Consider the following 25660-nt stretch of genomic DNA (forward strand, 5'->3'; position numbering starts at 1 on the left):
TGCAAAATGAGACCTTTTTCCTCTTAATTCTGAGTTTAAATGGTTCCTTCTGTCTTATGACATCACTGGTTAGTACCAGGAAAGAAAAGTCAATTTTAAGAATAAGAAATCTGATATTTAAAAAAAAAAAAAATTCAAAATAACCCAGCTTACAATTACAACAAATAAATAACTTGCATCATCTCATACTCTTTCATGTTCAATTAAAATCATCCTTTATCTGGCAATCTACAGTCACAACTGCATAAAATGTCTTTAAGCAAATAGGAATTAAGAAGTCATATACCTTTAACTAAAGCACCACTTTGTTGTAGAATGAAAGTGTTTATTTTTTTCTCTTTTTTTATGTCACCTGACACCAATTATCTAGTTGGAGGAGTTCTCAAGAATTAAAGAAACAGAAGTAGTATTTTTTCCCCCTCCTTGGTTTAACATTATTAAATATACTAGCCTGCTCTCAATGTGCTCAATAAAGTTAAACAATTCAAAATATTTAAAAGTTACTCATCTCCTAAACACTTTAGTTTTTAATCTACCTTAAACTTTATAACTTAAAAATATTATATAACCTAAATTAAATTCCCTCAGGAAAATCTTTTTGCCAATTCTAACTTGAAATACTTGCTCTGTATGAACTCCTGACAATTTCTCTACATAATTTTTATTTTAATTGATTATATACTCTTGTGATATCTAACACTGTCCTGTCAAATTAAGACTAACATGTACTGAGTCCTCACCCATGAGGCTTCCCTGGTGGCTCAGAGGTTAAAGCGTCTGCCTGGAATGCAGGAGACCCAGGTTTGATCCCTAGGTCAGGAAGATCCCTTGGAGAAGGAAATGGCAACCCACTCCAGTACTCTTGCCTGGAGAATCCCATGGAGGGAGGAGCCTGGTAGGCTACTAGTCCATGTCCTGTCAAATTAAGACTAACATGTATTGAGTCCTCACCTATAGTCAAGGCATTATGGGAGATACACAAATATTTATGCCCAAAATTTTAACAGAAAGAAACTTTAAAATGCACATACTAAGGGACAGCACAAAGAAGATAACTGCAGAAAACAAGAACACAGAACAAGGAAGTATAGAGCAAACAGAAAATAATTTCAAAGATCAAATCTAGGACCTCAGGGAGAAAGTCGGTTATGGGCATCCTAAAGAAAGAAAGTGCTTAATCAATGAAGAAGAAAAGCAGAAACTTTTAGGGAGCAAGAGTGGTACAGTAAAGCTGAAGGTCTAGGTAGGCAGAGAGGTTTTAATTAGTGGGAGATAAACTTAAAAGACAGGCTCATGACACACACGTCAGCTTGATGTACTGCTATACTCTTGGTTAAATCATTCCCTGTCCATGTGTTCCAGCCTTACCTCACATACAGCCCAAAATACAGAGGAAATAATATAAGGCAGCTAAGATCAAATGATTCTAAAGTCAAAGAGACCATGCTCAAGTTCCAGCTGTTCCACTAGGCAGCTGCAGACCTTGAATACAAGTATTGACAAACTTCATTTCTTTATAATCCTCATATTCTTCACCTATAAAATTAGGATATTAACACCTTCTTCCTGCTTCAAAAAGCTGTTCAAGGGATTAAATGAGATAATGCATGTTAACTACTTGCATGTGGTAAATCTATCATCACCACCATCACACCGTTTATTTGAAAGGCAGGGAACATATAATACTATTTTCTCTCCTTTACAGTGTCAACATTAAATATTTGAAGTGTTCAAATATTTATAATTTGAAAAAAACAAATCAAGACATAACCTAAAATACGGCCATTTATTTCATCCTAGATTATATACCTATTGTTACAATACCAATAGTCAACTTCAATAAACTCCTTTTGTTTTCTGTGCTCACCCTCTAGTGGTGATCTTAGGAAGTTAAAAAAAAAAAAAAAAGCAAAAAATTATTGTAAAAGGAAACATGATGTAAAAATGCAACAGGGAACCAAAGAATAAGAAATCGTGGTGTCTACAGTTAAAAATATTGCATTGTATATCTGAAAGCTGCTGAGCGAATAGATCTTAAAAGTTCTTATCATAAGAAAAAAATTAGGAACTATGCATGGTGATGGATATTAACTAGACATACTGTGGCGATCACTTCACAATATATACAAATATCAAATCATTATTTTTAACACATGATATTAATATAATAAAGTAAAGTGAAGTGAATGAAGGTCACTTAGTCGTGTCCAACTCTTTGTGACCCCATGGACTACATAGTCCACGGAATCCTCTAGGCCAGAGAAATAGAGTGGGTAGCCGTTCCCTTCTACAGGAGATCTTCCCAACCCAGGGATGGAACCCAGGTCTCCCACATTGCAGGCGCATTCTTTACTAGCTGAGCCACAAGGGAAGCCACAAGGGACATTAATATAGAATCATATGTCAATTACATCTCAAATTTTTTAATTTAAAATTTTTAAATTATCAAAATAAACTTCCAAGTAAACATCTTCCTCAGTCAATACACGTGGCTTGATTCAACTATAAACACAAAACATCTAATGAAGAATTTTCTTTTTTTAAAAGAGTTTATTTTTTATTATTATTACTATTATTATAATTATTATTTTGGGGCCTCACCACAAGGTAGTTCCCCAACCAGGAGCTGAACCCAGGCCCTTAGCAGTTAGAGCACAGAGTACTAACCACTAGACCCCTGGGGAATTCCCCAGAATTTTCCAAAATGCTTCTCAAGGTAAAATTGTTCCAAAATATTCATTTACAGAAAGTTCTACGTTAAGCAAAGCTAAGCACTTTTCTTTTCTGTGAGACTCTGCAGATCCTTTATGAATTTTATGACTTCCCAAAAGTCTTTCTCAAACTTCAGCAACAAGCACTTTTTTCAGTAGACCACCTATTACCCTAACAATGGTTAGAAGACATCTGTACTAGAAGTCTATAGTTAATTATATTATCAATAAAAAATTAGGTAACTTAAAAGTTTTTTAGTCAAAAGTTTTAAAAAAATAATTACTGTACAAATAGACAACTTGGAATAAAGAAAAAAAAAAACAGATAACGTGAGGTTTTGGTAAGAGGACGCCTGAGAATGATCTTGAAGACACATAAATCTCCAGGTGGAATGCATTTTAATTAAACCTTTAGAATACAAGCAAGTATTCCTGGTATTTTATACCCATATTTAACATATATTTAAATAGTCATTTCATGATACTTGTATTAGTTTAACCAAAAAAACCATATAAAACTAATCTATTTTAATGAAGACATAATTTCCTCAGATTTTAAAATAATTTAAAATATTAAAATAAGCCAAAATCACTTCTTTATAAGCATCAGAAAAAGAGAGCCCGCAACAGAAAACTATTTTTAAATTGCATAGGAAATAGTAAAAGGTGGCATCTTTACCTGGGGTTTCCTCTCAGTGCAGCATGGTGTAGAGCATTAAACCCATTGTTGTTCGTAATGGTAACATCTGCTCCAGCTTCTAGAAGAACTGCCAGGATGTCATCACGTTTCTTACTTATTGCATCATGAAGAGGAGTATCGCCTTCAGAATCCTTTTTTTTTTTTCAAAGTTTTAAGAGATTTTCATTAGCTCTTCTTCAATTAATTATTATATGTAAAGTTAATTCTTATAATGATCTACTAAGCAAAGAAAAACAGAAGCCATATCCAACGACCAGTAATAAAACATGCTGCGTGTTAAATTTCAAAATGCAGGCAAGAAATACTAGCCTCACTATAGTAAAGAAATTTCTAGTCAATCTAGATGAACAATACAATAAACATGCTATAGTTTTCCAAAGAAAATAAAAAATAAAAACAAGGATGTATCCTCAAATACAATTAAAATTTTAATGAGATAGAAAAGCTGACCCCCACCGAACTCATTAGCTTACAATGGGCTGCTATACCACACTCCTACCATTAACGGTTACACCCTAAAATTCCATACCTATTATAAAATCAATCCTAAAACTCCATATATATTTTCTAGATCAGAATATCTTCCAAGACTAGATTAAGGACTAGACCAACAATCTAAGATAAACTAAGCTACAATTAAAATAATTTAGACTCCTCTGAAGTAACTATTATGAATTGCTGAAGCTCACTGTCATGGTCAATAAAGTTAAATCAACTCCTAGCTGATAGTTTTACAAATCCCCATCACCAACTCCCCCCATACAAAATCAATTTACTGACACTTTCTTAACAAAGGCTTTTCTAGGAAGGAATAGCTGCCAATTTTACGGCATTCTATACCTTTGGAATCATTCACCATGACTGAGCATACAGAAAGGACTGATAACAAAGGAATGCTTGCCACACAAACTAGTATTGCCATCTAAAAGAATCCTGGAAATACCTGCACAGTATAATTCTGCAATGGTCTTACCTGAAGACTGGGATGACAGCCAAAGTCCAGCAACGTCTTCACCACCTGAAGGTGACCTTTATTGACAGCAATATGAAGCGGTGTCTGCCTGCGCTTGTTTCTAGCGTTCAGATCGGCGCTGCCCCGGTGCAGCACTTCTATAACGGCTCCTTCATCTCCAAAAGCGGCATGGTGGACTGCTCTATCGCCATCTTTATCCTAAACAGCGGCAGTAAGTCTCGGTCAGTGAATGTTTCAGAAAGAAAAAAAAAAGTGATGCTACTGTAATAATTCATCAAGAACCAGATTAATGTAAGAAAAGGAAACAGAGTGGAGCCAACAAGGTAACTAGAAATTCATTTGACTAGTGATTAGCTCCAAAGATAAATTATGACCTGGATCATTACATCATGCATACACATACTAGACCAACAGTTACATCAGAAGTAGTCTGATTCTTCAGTACTCCTAAATTACCAGCCATGATGGCAAGCCAACATTAGAAAAATGTTAGATCACAACTATAGATGAAGTTCTTTCATCAAAAAAATCTTACACAGACTTTTTAATAACACAGAAATTATACTAACAGTTGAGTAACTTAAAAAAAAGAAGGAAGAATGCCAAACAGGATGATCTCAACCACCTTTAAGGGGAGAAATACATCCTCATGTTAACACTGGTTATCTCTAGCTGATGAGCATACACTTTTCTATATATTTAAGAACAGAAAAAAATCATTAAGCACTTCATTTAAAGATAAAAATGAAACACAAACAAGTATAATTCTATACATTCAAACCACCAAAACTATTTCAGAGGGATCCAGTAGGTATGCCTCACCTAATGTTAGCGTATTTCTGAGGAGATGAGAGATAGAAAGGACCCAATTGCTTAAGTGTTTCTCAAATGTAAGAGACTGCTTTTTTAAAAAAATGCTTGTACTGAACCATAAAGATAATATACATAGTCCATATCAAAAAGAGTCTCATTGTTAGATGCAGATGGAGAAGGATATTATAAGGGTACTGCTTTATTCCATACACATCTCAAATATTAACACTCAGAAGTAAGCAGACTCTCAGACTTCCTCCAACCCACGGTAGCCCCTGGTAGACTCTAGTTTTTGCAAGTGGTTTGAAAATCCATATTGCACTTGGGCTTCTGAACTACTTTACAAAGATAATGCAGATAAATATCACCATGGTTAAATACATTTAAAACAAATGAACACGACAGTTGCTAAATTCAAGATAGTTTTTTTCTTTGCGTATTTTCTCAAATAGATACTAAAAATAAAACTGCTCAAGCAGGAGTCCACAATGGCTTGACAATCATTCTTAAAAGGCCAAGAAACCACAATTCAGAACTTCTCTTTTACTAATATTTCAGCAGAACAAGGTTAGGAGTTTTTGTTACTTCTCAACCTTAAGCCAAAAGGAACTAGCAAACTACTACAGGAAAGAGTTTAAGGATTCAACTCTTGTGCCTCTCAGCAGTATTATGTCTAAAATCCCAGGAAAAACAAAAACAAAAACAAGCTTCTTAAAAAAAAAGTTTGTGTGTGTATATTGTTAACTTCTCTAGTAACACATTTCAGTATTTCATAATCTTAGATTTAAGATCTTCCTAACTTCCAGTCCAGATTCATTTTCTGTTATAATTTTTAAGCCTATCTAGTGGTACTCCTATTAAAAGTAAGACCATCAATCCACTGAGACTCACTGAATAGACAGGAACTATTTATGAAATGTACCATATACTGATGACTGTTAGAGAACTGCTACAAAAACACTTTAATGCAGGTTCCATCAACAATTTGCTTATGTTAAAAAAAAATAATACCTAAAAAATTAAAACCCAAATATATATGTCAAAGGGAAATACATAAGGAAAATGTAAAAAATTTGGAAAATACATACATACATGCACTAGAAAACAACAATTAATTTCCAGATTTTTAGTCTAAATTATAAAACCTCGCTTGCACAAAGACTGTAGCTTCCAGGTTTTGTTGCTTTCTTCCAAATTTATCTTAAGTATTTCAAAAGGCTTCAAACAACAAGAGCTTTATTCTGTCTCTGATACTGCCACCAAAAACAAGTTGTTGAGGCCCAGCACAACAGCTCACTTCCAAAAGGTGATCTAAAGAGACCTGCAAAGGGGCCCCAAATTTAATCTAACATTGATCTTGGTCCTTTCTACCCTCTTCCTCCCCTTCGTTTCCTCCCAGCCTCTAAAACCTGCTCTTGTTCCACCTTCCCTTCTACTGGCTGACAAAACCACAGTCAACACATTCAGGACCTATCAGTCATGCTCATCTACTTCCTTTTGCTGAAACCCTAACAAGCAAGCACCAAATTCTACAGCTTTCACCCTTCAGTTTAGGCTCTGTTCTCTCTTGTCCAATTCTACATCTAAGTGATTCAGGCCTTCTTTCATTCTCATTCACCTGACCTACTTCCATAGCTCACCCAGCCTTCTTACTTCAATCTATTCTTCATACAAAAAACAGAATTTTCTTTATAAAACACAAAATTTATGTTTAAAATTCTTTCATGTAACTCTATAAAGAACAAATCTCTTTTAAAGCCTACTTCTGCGGACCATCCCAGACTCATCTGCTGCCATCGTCCCTCACACATAAAACTAACTTAACCAACTGACTTGACCCCAGATATTCATGTGCTGCTCTCAGACTTCAATGCTCTTGTTCATTACGTTATTGGCTTGAAAACACACATTCTTTAAAACTCAGTACAGGCAACTCTTCTCTTATGAAACTGTCCCTGCCTCTCACAAAATTAGTTTAACTCTAATTTCTAATTTATTTTCAGCAAATTATGTCAACTATTTTATTATTCTCAAATATCATAAGTAACATTGCACCTCATCTTATTGTCTATAAAACTCATTCAATTAATCAAGATGCTGCTATCCTGATCATACTTAAACCTGAACAGACTATGTGGATACAGTATATTCTGCTGTGTTCTTTCATTCATTCAGTAATCATGGACTAGGTGCCCACTATGAACTCAGTGCTGTTCTGGACATAGAGATAAAACAATAGGCAAGACAAAACTCCTGTCCTCAGTTGCCATTCTAGTGGAGTAAAGAGAACATTAAAAATGAAATATGTAAATAAAATGTAAATGTTTGGTAGGAGGAAATGCCAAGGAGAAAAGATAGCAGGGAAGAAAGACAAGACAGCCAAGCAATGACCCCTCCCAGGGAAGGTGTGAGTAAATAGCTGAGAGAAGTGAGAAAAGGCCCTGAAGACATCTGGGGAAGAGAAGTGCGAGGAGACAGCACAGTGGCAGCAGGAAGGATGAAAGTTGTGTGAATTCTGGATAAATTTCACTGAGCCAACGGGATTTAGTGATATTCCAAATAAGGAGTACAGGGGAAAAAGAGGAATCAATGACGACTTTTAAGACCCAACCTGTGCAACTAAATAAAGGTGCTGATGAGAGAGGACTATAAAACTGATATGGCCCCTTTAAAAATCTGACCTTTTTTGTTTGGGCAATCTCAGATTGCACTCTGCCTTCCTGCAAAACGCACCTAAAGGACTGTTTTCTGGGTCTTATATTAATAAATTGGATCTTTTCATGTTTTTAATAGTATCAGTATTTTGGGGTGGGGGGAGTGTGTACGGAAAGGGAAGTGGAAAAGCTTCTAGCCATAACCGGAACTAAGATGGTTTCCTAGGAACCATGTATGCTAATTCCTAGAGCCATTCTGGAGGTTATTACTCTGAGTCCTGATTTGTTTTCCATAAAAGAATTTCCTTGAATTAAGTAGTCTTAATGGCACCCTACTCCAGTACTCTTGCCTGGAAAATCCCATGGACGGAGGAACCTGGTAGGCTCCAGTCCATGGGGTCTCGAAGAGTCGGGCATGACTGAGCGACTTCCCTTTCACTTTACACTTTCATGCATTGGAGAAGGAAATGGCAACCCACTCCAGTGTTCTTGCCTGGAGAATCCCACGGACAGAGGAGCCTAGTGGGCTGCCGACAGAGTCGGACACGACTGAAGCGACTTAGCAGCAAAGTCTACTTCCCAGTTCCTCTGCAGATTACAGTTAAATACAATGTTTCTACAGTTTTGTTTTCATTAACCAGATAAACAGAATCAGATAGAATCAGCATCTGGGATTTGTTCCTTGTTTTTGTTTTTTTTTTTGAGAAATTGCTAGTTTTCACTGAAAAGAACAGTGAAAGTGAAGTCGCTCAGTCATTGTCCAGCTCTTTGCGACGCCATGGACCCCCCTACACCAGGCTCCCCTGTCCATGGATTCTCCAGGCAAGAACACCGGATTGGGTTGCCATTTCCTTCTCCAAACATTCACTAGTTGAAGAGAAATGTTTAATAACAACACAGATAATAATGAAACCTTAAATTTCCATTGTGTTCTATAAGTGGTATCTTAACTGTCTCCATTACTCAACTCTCCACCCCTTCAAATTATTATCATAGATGAGGAAACAGAAGGTTAAACCAATTAAACTTTTAGCTCAAATATTATTTTAGACAGCAACAATACCATTCAAACTTGGGTTTTTTGACAAAAGTCTAGTATTATTCCCTATTAATATTCTCCATTCAAAAGAGCTTTCATTAATCTTAAACAATAAAACCACTTAAAATTTGCTGTTATCATCAGTATATATTTGTACTATATTTGAAAAACTTATTATAAAGAATTCACTTTTTAAAACTGGGCTTCATCAGTAGGAAAACAAAAAATACTGAGTCCCTGGAGGATGAAAAATGAGCTCACCCAAATCAACATACCTAAGATCCCACAGTCCTCAGTGCCTTTACCTACACATTAAGAAGGAAACAGGATGTAACCCTACTGTATTCAGTAGGTCATACATGGAGACAACCAACTTTCCAAAATAGCTCTGAGTTTTCCCTAAGAAAAAGAAATAGGGAAAAAATGTAACCTCATCACATATTGGAAAGGTATAATATAGAGCAAATAATTTAGCTTTCTAACAGCTTACATCAACTAAAAAATCTGAAATAGTCATCTATACTAGGGGCCAGCAAACTTTTCTGTGAAGGGCCAGAAAGTAAATATAAGTTTTATAAGCTACATGATCTCTTGTCACAACTACACCAATCACTCAATTTTGCAGCTGGAGCACAAAAGCAGACTACACAATAAAATAAATGAATGAGTGTGTTGTGTTCCAATAACACTTTTAAAAAGAAATGAAGGGCTGGACCTGGCCTTCCGGCTATAGATTGCAATCTGTGAGCTATACTATCCTGAGCTCACTTCCTGATGCAGAAGAAGGAAATTAAAGGATGCAGAATGAGAGTCCCAGAGAACAAAATGTATTCTTCTCTTTATTCTCCAGCTAACTATAAAGTTTTTATTAAAACTGGATTTTTAAAAAGTCACTGTTAAATTATTGTGTCTAGGTGTGTTAAAGGTATAATAAAGGTTTTAAGAGAAGAGCACTTATCTTCTAGGATACACACTAAAACTATTTACAGATGAAATAATATGATATCTGGATTTGCTTTAAAATAATTCAGTGGAGGAAATGAGAGTTAAGAGGGTACTGATAAGACAGACTTGGCCAGAAAAAATAACTCAAGTGGAATAATGAGTACACAGGATTCATTAAACTATTCTATTTTTACAAATGTTTAAAATTTCCAATAATTAATTTACAAACAGATCAATTAATTTACAAACGATGAACCATAATTTTAAGTGCATTTGAAAAATTAACTATTTTCTCCCTCTTTTAAACCAGAATTTCCAATCAGCATTGCTGACATTTTGCACTGGATAATTCTTTGCTGTGGGAACTGCCCTGTACATTCGAGGATGTTTAGTAGCATCCTCAGTTTCTATCCATTACACACCTGTCAGTCCCTTGCTCCCCACCAGACAGTTATGACAGTCAAAAATGTGCCCACAAAATGTCCCCTGTGGGACAGAAATGCCCCCCAATTAAGAATCACTGTTTTAAGTAAATTATATTGCTATTTATAACAATGTTGAATCTTACATTCTAGAAATACGAAATTTTGCTGAACTTTTGCTTTAGTCTTAAGCAATGATTTATATTTCAACCCATTTTTTTTATTGTAGTTTTCCCTTTACCCACTGGGAAACTGTGTTATTAACTTCATCAGATGTGTAATTACCCCCCTTTTCACACTATCTCTACAAATTACATCTGCCTACAATGGTTTTTAAAACAGAAAATGCTCAGAATGGGAAAAAAAAAAGAGGCAGTATGGTAGAAGGCCACATATATCTGTTTAGTAACAGATGGAGTTTCCAAATTGAATGATGTTATTTACAAACTACGGGCCTCACTCCAACTCCAATCTTACGTGGAGAGTAATAACTGCTTTGCTTATTTGAGCTCAATTAAGAAAGGAAAAAAAACCCTATTCTTGAAACATAGTGCCAACTTCATTCCCAGCCCCCTTGCTGTAGCCCTACTCTACATAACCTCTCATGTGAACAAGTCTTTAGAAACACAGATTTATGGACAGTCTCACTTTGTAAGGTTTAGTAATGCTGAATCACAACGTATAGTTTTTTTAAAAAATCAGGCAAAAAAATTTTTGATTTTTAAAGCCTCTCAGCTTATTTTCTTTATAATCAGAAAAGTCTAGGGAATTCCTTGGTGGTCTAGTGGTTACTACTCGGCACTTTCACTGCCATTGCTCAGGTTCAATCCCTGTTCAGGAAACTAAGACCCTGCAAGCTGCAGTTCAGTTCAGTTCACTCGCTCAGTCATGTCTGACTCTTTGCGACTCCCATGAATCGCACGCCAGGCCTCCCTGTCCATCACTAACTCCCAAAGTTTACCCAAACTCATGTGCATCAAGTCGGTGATGCCATCCAACCATCTCATCCTCTGTTGTCCCCTTCTCTTCCTGCCCCCAATCCCTCCCAGCACCAGGGTCTTTTCCAATGAGTCAACTCTTCACATGAGATGGCCAAAGTATTGGAGTTTCAGCTTCAGCATCAGTCCTTCCAAAGAACACCCAAGACTGATCTCCTTTAGGATGGACTGGTTGGATCTCCTTGCAGTCCAAGGGACTCTTCAAGAGTCTTCTCCAACACCACAGTTTAAAAGTATCAATTCTTCGGCGCTCAGCCTTCTTCACAGTCCAGCTCTCACATCCATCCCATGACTACTGGAAAAACCATAGCCTTGACTAGACGGACCTTTGTTGGCAAAGTAAATATGTCTGCTTTTTAATATGCTGCAAGGCGTGGCCAAAAAAAAAGGTCAGAAGGGTTGTAATATTTTAGTTTGTAGTTTCTGGATTCATTAAAAAATGGGATGTTCAAAACGTAGTATTTACAAAATATTACATTATACTAAGTCTCTCTTGCATCACCCAAAAAAAAAAAAATCTTTACAACACATACTGGGCTCCTAAATTCACAACCAAGAAAGATGTGACTTAAAGTTACTCTGTAAACGTAAAGTCAAATTATATAATCTCATTCATAAATACATCACAGTAATAAAACTTATATAATTTGACTATAGTTTATAAATGTCTAATATGCTAATGTAAAATCAAGCTCTAGACAAAAGAAAATGCCAACATCAAGGATGACCTAAAATACCACTGGTTCTTTAGTAGCTATTCAGCAACTCAAGATATACACATTTGGGGGAAAAAAGCAAAAAGAATGTAAGACTTCTGTTTCCAAACATGTCTTTAAATTTTTATAATTAGTAAAAACAGGCTGATCCACAAATTTTGCCCTCTAACATTGAAATCCTTATTAAATAGCTTCCTCAGATGTGAGTGTCACTTGGACAAAATTGCAACATTTTGCCTAGTTTGAATTTGATAGAATTAGGCTTACTCCTAAATAATCCTGCATTAGAGGAAAGCAAATACAATTCTAATATATTTTTAAGTGATGCAGTTATAGTTAACTGCAACAAAGGAAGCCCTCTGTCCACACCAGCCAATGAAATTTCAATGCCAGTAAGAATCATTAATTTCTCCTTTAATAAGAACATGTTCTACATTAAACTAAGCACATATACATACATAGAGTGATAAACACACACTGTAAAATCTTAAAAAACCCATATTAAGGTTAAGAAACAGTAAGACTAAACAAATTCTAATTTACTGGTTCCCTCATGAGAAAAAAAAAAACAAGGAAAGCCCTCTGCGTGTCATAGATCAGGAAAAATCTTGCCCCATGTGATTTATATTCCTCTTTCCTCAATCTTCCCAGTATGAGTCATGGGTAAATACCACCGAGCTCTCAACAGCATAGTAGTCCTACCACAGCAAAAGCAAACTCAACCTTCTTCACTTAGGGTTATGCCTAGGATATCAAGAGATCACAGAAAAACACAAAATGCTTCACATTGTCTTTCCTCAAATTTTTTTCTTTTTAATCAGAAGAGCCTTGAGTTAATATTAAATTTCAATATGAAAAAGCATCTATCTCGATGATACAGAAGGACCATTTCTAGGATGTTAATTTTTACTTAAATATTTTTAAAACTTAATTACCTCTGCTTCTACATCCACATTTTGCTTCAAAAGTAACTTCAAAATGTCAACATGTCCATTCTGACTAGCAGCTTGCATAGCTGTGTGACCAGCACACTGTCCATTCACCTAAATACAAAAAAGAAAGGATAAAGCAATGTCACAAAAAGGGAAGAGTCAATACATACACATGGTGTAGGTTTAAACCCAACAAACTGAATGATTCTGTGAGAACAATTCAGGTCGGTGTTCTATATATCCTGATACAGATCACCAGAAATGTGATCTGTATCACATTTCTAAGTTAGGGAGGGATTCAGGCACTCTGAGAGTTCCACTGTTAAAAGAGTTATGGAAGAACTTTTAGCCAATCAAAAAGTTGAAAATAGAAAAGGATGAGAGGGAAGGAGGTACAAAGGGAAGTTACATTTATTTTAAATATGTGTCTACTTTAATTATTATTAAACCTCTGAGTCTGTTTCAATGGAAAAAAAAAGTAATGAGGTGAATGGAAGACTTTTAGAAAAGATACTGTCTAGTATAATATAAATAAATTCAACAAATACAGCCAAATGTCAATGATAAGCAAACTATCACAAAGGATACATAAATGAGTTACCAGGGTAGCTATACACAACTGTTCAACTGTTCTACTATAAAGCAGTAATATCCAATCTTTTCTTCACCTCAAATGTTGTATAAATGGATATGGAAATGCAACATGGAAAAATGGACATTTTTTCCCAAAGACGACATTTCAAATGGCCAACATGAACATAAAAAAGATGCTTAGTATTACTAATAAACAAGGAAATGCAAGTAAAAACACAATACCATTTACATTATCACCCCCTAAAATTAAGCACTTAGGTATAACTCTAACAAAATGTGTAAAAATGTACATGAGGAATACTACAGAACTCTGATAAATGAAATTAAGGAACTAAATAGATGGAGAGATACTCCATGTTCGTGGATAAGAAGACTCAATAATGTCAAAGATGTCAGTTCTTCCTAACTTGATCCACAGATTTAACATAATCACTATTAAAATCCCAGCAAGTTACATGTATGGAAGTTTATATGGAAAAGCAAAAGGCCCAGAACAGTCAACCCAACATTAAAGGAGAGCAACAAAGCTGGAGGACTGACACTGCCTGACTCCGAGGCGTACTACAAAGCTACAGTAATCACGACAGTGTGGTTCTGGCCAAAGAATAAACAGACGGAAGAAAGGAAAAGAACAGGAAGCCCACAAACAGCCTCTCATAAATACAGTCAAGTGATTTTTAACAAGGAAGCAAAGGTAATACAATGGAGCAAAAACAATCTCAACAAACAGAATAGATGGAAAATTTCTATATATCTTTCCATTTCAGTTTATAAAACCTAAAACTGCTCTAAAACGAAAATCTAAAATTAAAAACTTTTCCAAAATTTCCATATATGAAAGACATCATTTCCAGGATAAAAAGATCAAACATTAAAAGCAACAGATTAAGACAGATCCACAACACTGTACAAGTTCAGATACTGGTGAAAAAAGAGATCTTCATGCTTGAAAACATAAAACAGCTCCCATGAAGGATCAGGAATCAGAATGGCAATTCTGAATGCTGGAAGAAAATGGAATTATTCTGAAGGAAAATGGTATCTAAACTTGAATTCTCTTCCCATCTAAAATTTAACAGTAAGGTTAAAAAAGTTATATACTAAAGGTATATTTCTCATGCACCCTTTTTCTGAAGAAGCTACTGAAAGCCCCATACTTCACAAAAAAACAGAATAAAATTGGAGACAGAGGGACAGAGGATAAAGAAAACAAGAAATCCAGCACAGGAAAGAGGGGAAAGGAACCTGGAGGATGGTGAGTGAGATCCATTCTAGATGGATCCTGTCAGAGGCACTGAGAGAAATCTCTCTGAGATGAAACGCACACATAACCAGATGTGCTGAATGTCTTAAGAGATTACACAGTTAAAACGGAATTCTGGAGAAGAATTAATAATAACAATACAGATTACTAACAAATGAAAACGAAAGTGTTTAGATTATGTCCTGGGGTTAAGACAGACAAGTGAACCCTTTGGAACAATGGAAGTGTTCTACATCTGAATAGGGCTGTGGGTTATATAGGTGTATGCATTTGTCAAAACTGACTGATCCATGTATTTCACTGTATGTAAATTACACCTCAGGTGTTGTTTTTTTTTTAAGAACAATTATGAACACCAAGGAAAGCAAAAAGTTGTGCAATAAAACACAATCGAGTATCCTCCACAGCTCAGATATGCATGCCATTTGAATAATAACATGCAAAATTAATTCTAACATTAACAAAATTATAATGCAATACCACATTAAGAACCTGGAAGAGGTATGCATGTGCGTGGAAAGGATGGGCTAAACGTGGAGAAGGAAAGTGGAATCCTTGCCTTCACAGAGCAGTATCAAAACATAACTTCAAGTCAAGAAATAACCTACAAGTCAAGAAATAACAATAGAAGTATGTTACTGAAAGAGGAGGAGGTAACTGTATGAAGGAAATCAGCTGAAAGAGATGAAAATAGTTGCCTCTGAAGAAAAGGAAAATAGCACTGAGAAGGAGATGCTGCTTTTCATAACAAATCTTGGAGAACTATTTTTCCTTTAAAATTTTTAGAATGTACTACATTCTAAAAAAACAACTAAAATAAATCAGTAATGAAGAAAAAATTAAGTGTAATAAAATGTAAATCTGCATAAGTGAATATAAAAGAAGTCTGACTCTACGTTCCAAACACAAAAAAACATTTGGTACTTTAATATCTGATACTATTTGTGACATAGCTCACAACCAATCAAGAAACTACTGTGCCATGCTGCTGCAGCTGATCCCCAACAAACCTGAAACGCCACAGGAGAGCGTAGGAATACGATGTTTATACCTTATAAATTTCGGGCTTCCCTGACAGATCAGTTGGTAAAGAATCTGCCTGCAATGCAGGAGACCCCGGTTCGATTCCTGGGTCAGGAAGATCCGCTGGAGACGGGATAGGCTACCCACTCCAGTATTCTTGGGCTTCCCTTGTGGCTCAGCTAGTAAAGAATCTTCCCGCAATGCGGGAGACCTGGGTTTGATCCCTGGGTTGGGAAGATCCCTGGAGAAGGGAAAGGCTATCCAGTATGCTAGCCTGCAGAATTTCATTAACTGTATAGTCCATGGGATGGCAAAGAGTCAGACACAATGGACCATCTTTCACTTTCACCTTATAAATTATAGATCTGATCTCTGTCTAACTGTCCGGCATACTTACATACAAAGATATGGTAACAAAAGCCCTCACTGCACAGTGACAATGGTTCAAAGTGACACTCAACCTACAATCCTTTGGCCAGCACTGACTGACATGGTATTGGTTCCAGAACAGTAGCGATGCTAAAGCCAGTGAATAACTAAGCAAGAACCAGAATTTGCAGTTTGAACCCATTTAAACTATGGCTTTGGTGAATGGTAACATTACAACATAAACTATTAAGATTTACAAAATGCATGATTCCTAATTATGAACCATGAAAACAGTCAACTTTCACAAGGAGAGGGGGAAAGCTTAAATGTTTTGAAAAGAAGGATGGACAATTGCTTATAAAATTTACTAAAATATATTGTTAAAACATTATAACATTTACATGAGAAAATTTCACTGAATTTCCCCAAAGGACTCTAACTACTTAAAAACCTAAAAGTAAATTTTGACATCATAATATTCAAAAGTCAGTACTAAAATAAGAAAATGTCAATATCTTCTAGAAATGCACAATGAAGAAATAATGCCCAGTGTCATCTTTAAAATACCTTAGAAAAACAAGGAAGAAGGACAGATGAAGCACATGTGGCAATATCTTAATAACTGCTGAGTAAAAAGTTCATTTTAACTATTCTATTTTTGCATATGCTTCAAAATAAATTTTAAAATGCTCACATCCACATCTGGTCTTTTTAGCAAATCTTCCACTTTAGCAACATCTCCATTGGCAGCAGCCTTAACTAATTCTTCATTGAGGTCACCAGATTCTTGGGTTTCAAATAATTTCTTCAAAAGTTGGGAGAGTCTTTCTGTAAAGCATCAAATAAAGCTGCTAATATAGGAGGATCTCAAATCTTAACTACTAACAGACAAGCATTACCCACATGCCTATAATACATACTTTTCCTGTTTTAGTACGTCTATCATTAATATTACTTTGGTACTAACCTACAGATACTACCCTTGCAAGCTACAATTACTACCATATAAAACTGCTTTAAATCTGAGCCCACCATTATTCCTGGTTTACTCCAATTCATGTATTTCAAGTTAAAATTTCAGAAAAAGAGAGTTACACACAAACTACAATTCAAGATTTTGGAGTCATACCAAAGATATTATAAATGAACACACTACCACAGGAGTATCATGATGATACAAATTGCCTTTCAGGTCTTGAGCGTATCTTACTGCTCTCAGACCTCAATGCAACAAGCCAATGATTATGATACAAAAGCAATATAATCTCTATAGCCTCTGGGGAAATATTTTAGGGACAAACCAATTTTCAGTTGAAAATATTAAAATAAAATACTTCAGTGGTGCCAACTGACTGGTTCTGACTAAAACAAGAAAGAACCAGATATGTGCTTATATAAACCCTTTCGTAAGGTTTTTTTTTTTTTTCTCCAAATAGCTGCACTGATCAGTAGACAATCTACCAGTTCTCCTTACTTCTAGGACCTACTTATTGGAAAGGAAAAGAAGCCACAAAGTAAGGCCCAACACCAAATCCACATTATTTGAGAAAAGGATATTAACAATTTTTCACTCTTCCAATATGTAATGTGTTGGCCAAAAAGTTCATTTGGGTTTTTCTGTAAGATGTTATGGTTGAAATTTGGGGCCAGCCTGATAAAAATCAGCCTACTGTGATGCTATCTAACCACAAGGTTAAAATAAACACCACCTGATTTAACCTCAAACACATTAGCAAATTACAGCAGGAAAGATGAGACACAATCAAGAGGAAGTACAAGGCAGTACAAAATAAAGCTGGAGGTCAGCCAATGTTTTCCTTTACTTTCTTACTGTGCACAGTTATGGCTCCATCTTCTCTTCTGGATGTCAGCTATATTCATACAGTAAGTTGTAACCAGTTTAATGAACTGAGTGTGGATATACAGCTGGATCATGAGAAGAAAAGGGCCTGAGTCTACCCAAGTATCCAGCATACTCACATCTCAGCACAGCTCTCTCTACCCCCTGTGGCCTGTACAATACCTCTCATAAAATAACAATAGAAAAGGTACGGCTGATATATAAAAATATCCAGAAAGAAAGCCATCTGCTAGCAATAATATTGGAAATTAAAAAAATATATAAGGCAGTCAAAAAAAGTGATGGTTCTGTGGCAGAAAACAAATGTTCTGACTAAGGAGTAGTGTGTTGAATTTCAGGTATCTCCTCTTTGACGTGGAAAAGCCCTTGATCTATCCGAGAAAAAGAACATCTTTATGGAATTTTCACATGGTATATATACCTCAGCCAGTGCAAAGGTGGTTCGTCATATTAGAAAAAAAAAAAAGAGAGAGAGAGAGACATTTAGTGCAAGTTTAAAATGTTTTTCCAGGGGCCATGTATGGATGTGAGAGTTGGACTGTGAAGAAAGCTGAGCACCAAAGAATTGATGCTTTTGAATCATGGTGTTGGAGAAGCCTCTTGCGAGTTCCTTGGACTGCAAGGAGATCCAACCAGTCCATCCTAAAGGAGATCAGTCCTGGGTGTTCATTGGAAGGACTGATGCTGAAGTTGAAACTCCAATACTTTGGCCACCTCATGTGAAGAGTTGACTCACTGGAAAAGACCCTGATGCTGGGAGGGATTGGGGGCAGGAGGAGAAGGGGACAACAGAGGATGAGATGGTTGGATGGCATCACCGACTTGATGCACATGAGTTTGGGTAAACTTCGGGAGTTAGTGATGGACAGGGTGGCCTGGCGTGCTGCGATTCATGGGGGTGGCAAAGAGTCGGACACGACTGAGTGACTGAACTGAACTGAAAAGGTAGTTAATATGCAAGTGAGGTAATGTGATCTGAGAGAAATCAAGATCACATACAACATTACCTGTGTACCAGAACTGGGGAATGAGGAAAGGCTCTAACGAAAACCACATTGCTTTTAAAGAAACACGAAACAGAACATACCACCAGATGCATTGCTAATGGCTGATCCTGCGGACGCCACCTTGGAAACCGCCGCTGGATTATACGTCCAAGATGTTCCACATACTTCCACCTTTAAATCACTGTCTGAATAAATCTGCTGTACTCGGCCAACTTTACCTAAAGTCTTAAAAACAAGATTAGATTTATGTTTCCAAGTCTACACTATAGAAATCAATCATCAGTTTTCACATGTTTTGAAGTATTCATTTTACTTGATTCCTAATTTAAAAAACTTTTAAAGGATAATCATATTCAAATGGGTTATTTACTAGCCACAAACTCTATATCTTTAAAAAATATTTTAATAAAACTATTACACTTCCATAAGAATATAAAAATAATCATGACAATCTTATTCAAAAAAGTAACCTTTTAAGATACCTCTAGAAAACTTGTAACTCAAATAGTCCAAACTATCACTGATCTAGCCTAAAAAAAGAACATCTGATTTCTAAAAAAAAAAAAACTTAAACCAAAAAGGGCTCAAAGCTTACATCTATGTTTAAATCCTTTTTGGAATCAAGCCTAATTTCAAGTCAGAAGTATGAAAGTCACTGTCATTCTGGGGTGAAGGATCAGGAAGCCTCTTTGTCTCACCTTAACATTACATTCTCCACTAAAGGCTCTATCAAATTAGATTTATCTATCATATATTAACTATAGCCCTTTATGGATCGTCCCAGGCTAATCTAAGGGCTTCCCTGGTGGTTTAGCAGTAAAGAATACACGTGCCAATGCAGGAGACCCGAATCCAATCTCTGGGTCAGGGAAGATCCCTTGGAGAAGGGAAAGGCTACCCATATTTTTGCCTGGAGAATCCCACGGACAGAGGAGCTTGGTGGGCTACAGTCCATGGGGTCACAAAGAGTTGGATAAACCTAGCAACTAAACAGACATAGAGAATGGACTTACGGATGTGGGAGAGGGGAGGAGAGGGTGAGATGTGTGGAAAGAGTAACATGGAAACTTATATTACCATATGTAAAATGGATAGCCAACAGGAATTTGCTGTATGGCTCAGGAAACTCAAACAGGGGCTTTGTATCAATCTAGAGGGGTGGGATGGCGTGGGAGATGGCAGGGAAGGTTCAAAAGGGAGGAGATATCTGTATACTTTTGGCCAATTCATGTTGAGGTTTGACAGAAAACAACAAAATTCTACGAAGCAATCATCCTTCAATAAAAATAATAAAAAAAACTAAACAATAACAAAGTTACTCTAACTGAAGTAAATTTAGAAAATAAAAGGCATACAGATGCTAAGCTGCCAGTGGAGAGTACAATTCTCAAAGGATTAAGCTAATTTATAGTTTCTAAAATTAAAGTCATCAAAGCTTTGCAAAACTACGTAAGCAAGCTATAGTTCCGACTCCCAAAGGACTTTATATACACTTACTGGGAGCATAGCTTCTGCCCATTCTCCATGACCTCTCTGTAGAAGTTTAATTCTCTCCAGATCATAACAAACTTGCACCAGATCACCCACTTGAAACTGAGAGGTGCCTCCCTCTGCGCCCTGCGCAGCATCCCCACTTCGGACAATGTTTGCTTTAGTGAGAACAGCAGGGTTGAAGGTCCACCTAAAAAGCAAAGCCAAAATTCAAAATTGGTAAGTTTCCTTAACTTTAGCACAACATTCACAGTTAACCACTGGAGGGAGAAAAGCATTATAACACATACAAAGTGTAAAGCAATCCTTTACGATTACATTCTGAATGATCTGTATTTCTTTTTAGAATTTATTACACAAATTTGAGAGAAGAGTTATCCATAATCTCACCATACTAGCATGACACCATTTTGTCTAGATTTATTATCGCTTGCATGCTTTAAAAATTGTTATAAAAGTAATACACACTCGTTGTTAAAGATTAAAACATTTCAGAAACATGTAAAGTGAAAGTTCCATTGCACACAAACACACCTGGATCACCATTCTGCACTCCACTAGACACCACGGTTAATATTCCACTGTATATGGAATGCAGATCTTCTATCAATATGCTGAGTGACGGTTTTAACAGAGAGCCCAGCGAAATGATCACTCTTCTATTGTAGCTTGAGAACAGCCTGAAAATTCACTTCTCCCAACTACTTAAAACATTTCAGTGCATCTATTTCTGACTTTATCTATCCAAATTTAAAGGGAAACTTCTTCAAAATAGAGGACCATGTCTTAACTGTCTCTGTAATTCTAACACTAATCACAGGCCCTAATACAGGATAAGTACTTAATAAACTATTCTTAAATAAAGAATTAAAAAAAATTTTTTCTAAAAGTCAAATGTTATGTTACTAATAACACTAGTACCCAAGAGAATTTGGACCAAGGAAGAATTCTGCAAGTAATAATCCTAATCTGTGTTAATTTACCATTTCCAAATAAGAGGCCATTTAAGACAATATGTGTTAATACATGCTATTCTGAACTTAAATTAAAATTTTTTTCCCTTCTTTATTGAGATGTAATTCACATACAATTCACTCATTTAACGTGTATAAATCAGTGGTTTTAGTATATTCAGTTGTATAACCAACAACCACTATAATAATTCCATTTTCATCATCACAAAAAGATACCCCCCTAACAATCAGCAGTCACTGTGAAATCAACTCTCTCTTCCCAGCCTCTAACAACCAGTAACATACTTTGTTTCTATGGATTTCCTTATTCTAGACATTTTCTATAAATAAAATCAGATAGTATGTAACCTTTTGTGACAGGCTTCTTTCACTCAACACATTTTTTTCAAGATTTATCTATGTTGCAGCATATGTCAGTACTCCATCCCTTTTTATAACCAAATAAAATGTTCCATTGGGTGGATATACCACAACTTGCTTATCCATTCAGGAGTCAATACACAGTTGGCTTATTTTCACATGTTGGCTGTTATGAATAACGCTTCTACAAACATCCATGTACAGATTTTGGTGTGTGCACATTGTAATTTTCTTGGATATAAACCTGGAAGTGGACATACTAGGTCATATGTTAACTCTGTATTTAACATTTTGAGAAACTACTGTTTTCCAAAGCATTTAGACCACTTCATCTACTTTTTGTTAATGTAGGAGGGCTTGGTTCCAATTTCTCTATACCCTCAACACCACTTGTAATTATCCTACCTTTCTACTCTAGCCATTCTAGCATGTGAAGTGGTATCTCATTGTGGTTGTGAACCGAATTTCCTCAGTAACTAATCATGTCCTGCATCTCTTCAAGGGTGAAACAGAATGAACTGTGTCCCTCCAAATTTCACATGGTAAAGCTCTATGGCTTCTATATAACTGTATTTGGAGACAGGGCCTTTAGGGAGAAAAGTAAGGTTAAATGATGTCATAAAGGCGAGGTGCCATCTGAGGACAATGAGAAACCAATCCTCTCCAAGCCCAGAGGAGGTCTCACCAGAAACCTACCCTCATGGCACCCTGATCTTGGACTTCTAGCCTCCAGAACAGGAAACAAAACAGAATAAATAAATAAACATCTGTTGTTTAAGCCACCAGTCTGTGATATTTTGTTAAGGGAGCCCTAGCAGACTAATGCAATGCATTCATTGACCATTTCTGTACCTTCTGTGAGAAGCTTCCCTGGTAGCTCAGATGGTAATGAATCTGCCTGCCAGGAGCCCAGGGTTCAATCCCTGGGTTGGGAAAAGCTCCTGGAGAAGGAAATAACAACCCACTCCCATCTTCTTGCCTGGAAAATCCCATGGACAGAGGAGCCTGGTGGGCTTCAGTCCATGGGGTCGTGAAGTCAGATACAACCAAGCAACATTAATATCTTCTGTTTAAAAATGTCTTTAAATCCTTTGCCCTAAATCCAATGACTGGTGTCCTTAAAAGGTCATATACAACCATCTTTTCATAATCTTCTATGTGAAAGATTTTAGAATTTCCATGAGCTCAATTAACTTTCTTCTACGCCTCCTTAGGGTTCTTTCCTCATGGAAGGCTAAGCTACAAGTGCTGGCTTGATGAAAAGAAAATAGTGGGCCAGAGGAAAGTTTATGTGGCTCTCAGAATCAGATAATCTCTGATATTGAACTTGACTAACCAGAGATTTGAGTGAATTTTAAAATAAAATTTGTGCCTCATCCCAAAAAAGAAGCTGGTCATATGAAGACACAGGGACAGACATTCCCAGGGGACAAGGCCAAGTGAAGACAGAGGTAGAGAAACAAGTGACACACTGACCAGCCAAGGAACACCAAGGATTACAGCAACCATCAGAAGCCAGGAAAGAGGCCCAGGACAGATTCTCCTCAGAGTCTCCAGAAGGAATCAGTCTTGCCAACACCTTGACTTTTAGCCTCCAGGATTGTCAAAGAAGAAACTTCTGCTGTTTTAAGCCACTCTGTGGTAATCTGTTATGGCAATTCTAAGAAACTAATGCACCATCTAAACAATATTAGATCTTCTGATCCATAAACATGAAACATCTTTCCATTTCTTTAGGTCATCTTTAATTTCTTTAATAATGTTTTATAGTCTTCAGTGTACACATCTTGTACTTACTGGGCTAAATTTATTCTTAAGTATTTTATTATTTGATGCTATTATAAACAGAATTGTTTTCTTATTTTCATCTTCAGGTTGTTTGTTGTAGTGTAGAGAAATACACTTTTTATATTATTTTCTATATTAATATTATATCCCATGACTATGCTGAATTCATTTATTACTTCTAACAGTTTTTTTTGTTGATTCCTTAGATTTTTCTATGCACGAGATCACATCGCATGTGAACAGAGATGGCTTAACTTCTTCCATTCTCCTTCTTCTCCCTCTTATTTCTTTTTCTTGCCTAACTGCCACAGCTTGACCCTCTAGGACAAGATGGAATAAAAGCAGGGACAGAAGACATTCTGGTTTTGTTCCTAATCTTAAAGGAGAAAGCATTCAGTCTTTTACCACTGAGGACGCTGCTCTGTAGGATTTCAGAGATGCCCTTTATCAGGCCCTTCTCTTCTTAGGTTATTTAGTATTTCTACCATGAAGGATATCAGATTTTGTCAAATGGTTTTTGTGCATCTCCTGATATGATCACGTATATTCTCCAGATCTGAACACAATTAGAGCGAAGTCTATACTTCAGTTAGCAATTTAATGTTTATTTTTCTTATTCTATATATAAACCCTCCCTTAAAGAAATTCGGAAAGTTAGTTTCTTTAAGTACATGGTAGTAATAAAGATTTGACAAAATTAACTATTATTTTTTCTCTAAAATACTATACAAGTATTAGTAAACTGGATACATTTTGGCCCCTAGGGATAAACAAATAAAAGGCACAGGCCCAGTCTCCAAGAAACTTGAAACCTAGAGATCAAATAAATAACCATTTTAGTGGATAATAGGAGGCTTAAACAGACAAATATTGTATGCATGTACCAGGGAGGATAGCTGGAGAGAGGAGGCAGGCATATATTCAGTATTTACAGGAGGCAGAGGAGTTATCCAAAGAAGAGGAAGACAAGGAGCATGGAAGGATGGTGTGTGTATGGAAGGATGGTGTGTAAGGAAGCTTAGAGAAATGAATAAATGCACACAGCACTGTGTTGCTGATACCGATGAGTGTGTGGCAAGGGACAGCTGCGTCACCGTGAGCCAACACAAGACAGGGACCAGAGGAGTTCACTGTTATTACCGTTTATTCAGGGTAGACTGAGGCAGCCCACGAGGAACAGACAACTTTTTAGCTACACTTGGACCCAATACTGATACAATGTATTCTGCTCACTAAAGGGAGAAAAAAGTGCACAGAATATTCACATACACACACACACACACACACAGTTCTTACTTGCTTCCTTCTACTTTACCAAGGTATTCTGGATTTTCTTCTACTACTGAAGAGTTAGCTGTAAAAAGTCTTTGTGATGTCATATTATTTGGTTTTTGTAGGCTCAGAGTTCCTCTGTAGACAAATTTCACTTGCCATTACTGAAAATTAAGAAATACAACCAACCTATTGCCGCTTGGATACTGTACTACAATGTCATGATCTTCATCAATGCCACAAACTGTTCCAGTTGTAGTCAAGGTCTCAAACATGCCATCAGTCCATCCGCCATGACCATGCTGCAAAGACTGTACAATTTCAAGGTCAAGATCTATGTTGACCAGGTCACCAATCTGCAGCCCACCAGGGTTCCTGTTGCCATTCTGCTCACCTGTAATTGCAGAGGGAGGTGACCAAGGACAAGGAAAACAGCAACAACAGGCAACTGCACTGTTTTAAGTTTTTTTTAAAAGCCCCAGACAGTTGAGTTTCAGTTACTATCTAATCTTAAAATGTTTTGAAAATAAAATGTGAGTATAAAAATCTAGAATTATACAGCCTTAAAAAAAAAAAGAAAAGAAAACAAACAGACTCAAAAGCAGAAATAAAGTAATGATTTATAACAATGACTGAAGAGGAGCAGAATCTATAGATGACAAGACACTGACTATCAGAACACAAAGCTCTGGGCACTGGTAATATTCACCTTTCTGCCTGGATGACTTGCTGAAGAGTCAGGATAGCTAACTAA

General features: G+C 36.3%; 1 protein-coding gene across 1 annotated transcript in view; it reads right to left on the bottom strand.

The window, feature by feature from the left end:
- Positions 1 to 25660, bottom strand: part of MIB1 (MIB E3 ubiquitin protein ligase 1) — an 88877-nt gene that overhangs the window by 34806 nt on the left and 28411 nt on the right. Inside the window, exons 6-12 of the mRNA XM_068993693.1 lie at positions 25096 to 25300; positions 20519 to 20702; positions 19102 to 19246; positions 16848 to 16981; positions 12907 to 13014; positions 4385 to 4582; positions 3391 to 3542 (exon numbers count right to left, since the gene is read on the bottom strand). Coding sequence (XP_068849794.1) covers positions 3391 to 3542; positions 4385 to 4582; positions 12907 to 13014; positions 16848 to 16981; positions 19102 to 19246; positions 20519 to 20702; positions 25096 to 25300 — 1126 coding nt within the window. The remainder of the gene's footprint in view (positions 1 to 3390; positions 3543 to 4384; positions 4583 to 12906; positions 13015 to 16847; positions 16982 to 19101; positions 19247 to 20518; positions 20703 to 25095; positions 25301 to 25660) is intronic.

Source organism: Capricornis sumatraensis, chromosome 21 (genome assembly GCF_032405125.1).
Source record: "Capricornis sumatraensis isolate serow.1 chromosome 21, serow.2, whole genome shotgun sequence".
Lineage (NCBI taxonomy): Eukaryota > Metazoa > Chordata > Mammalia > Artiodactyla > Bovidae > Capricornis > Capricornis sumatraensis.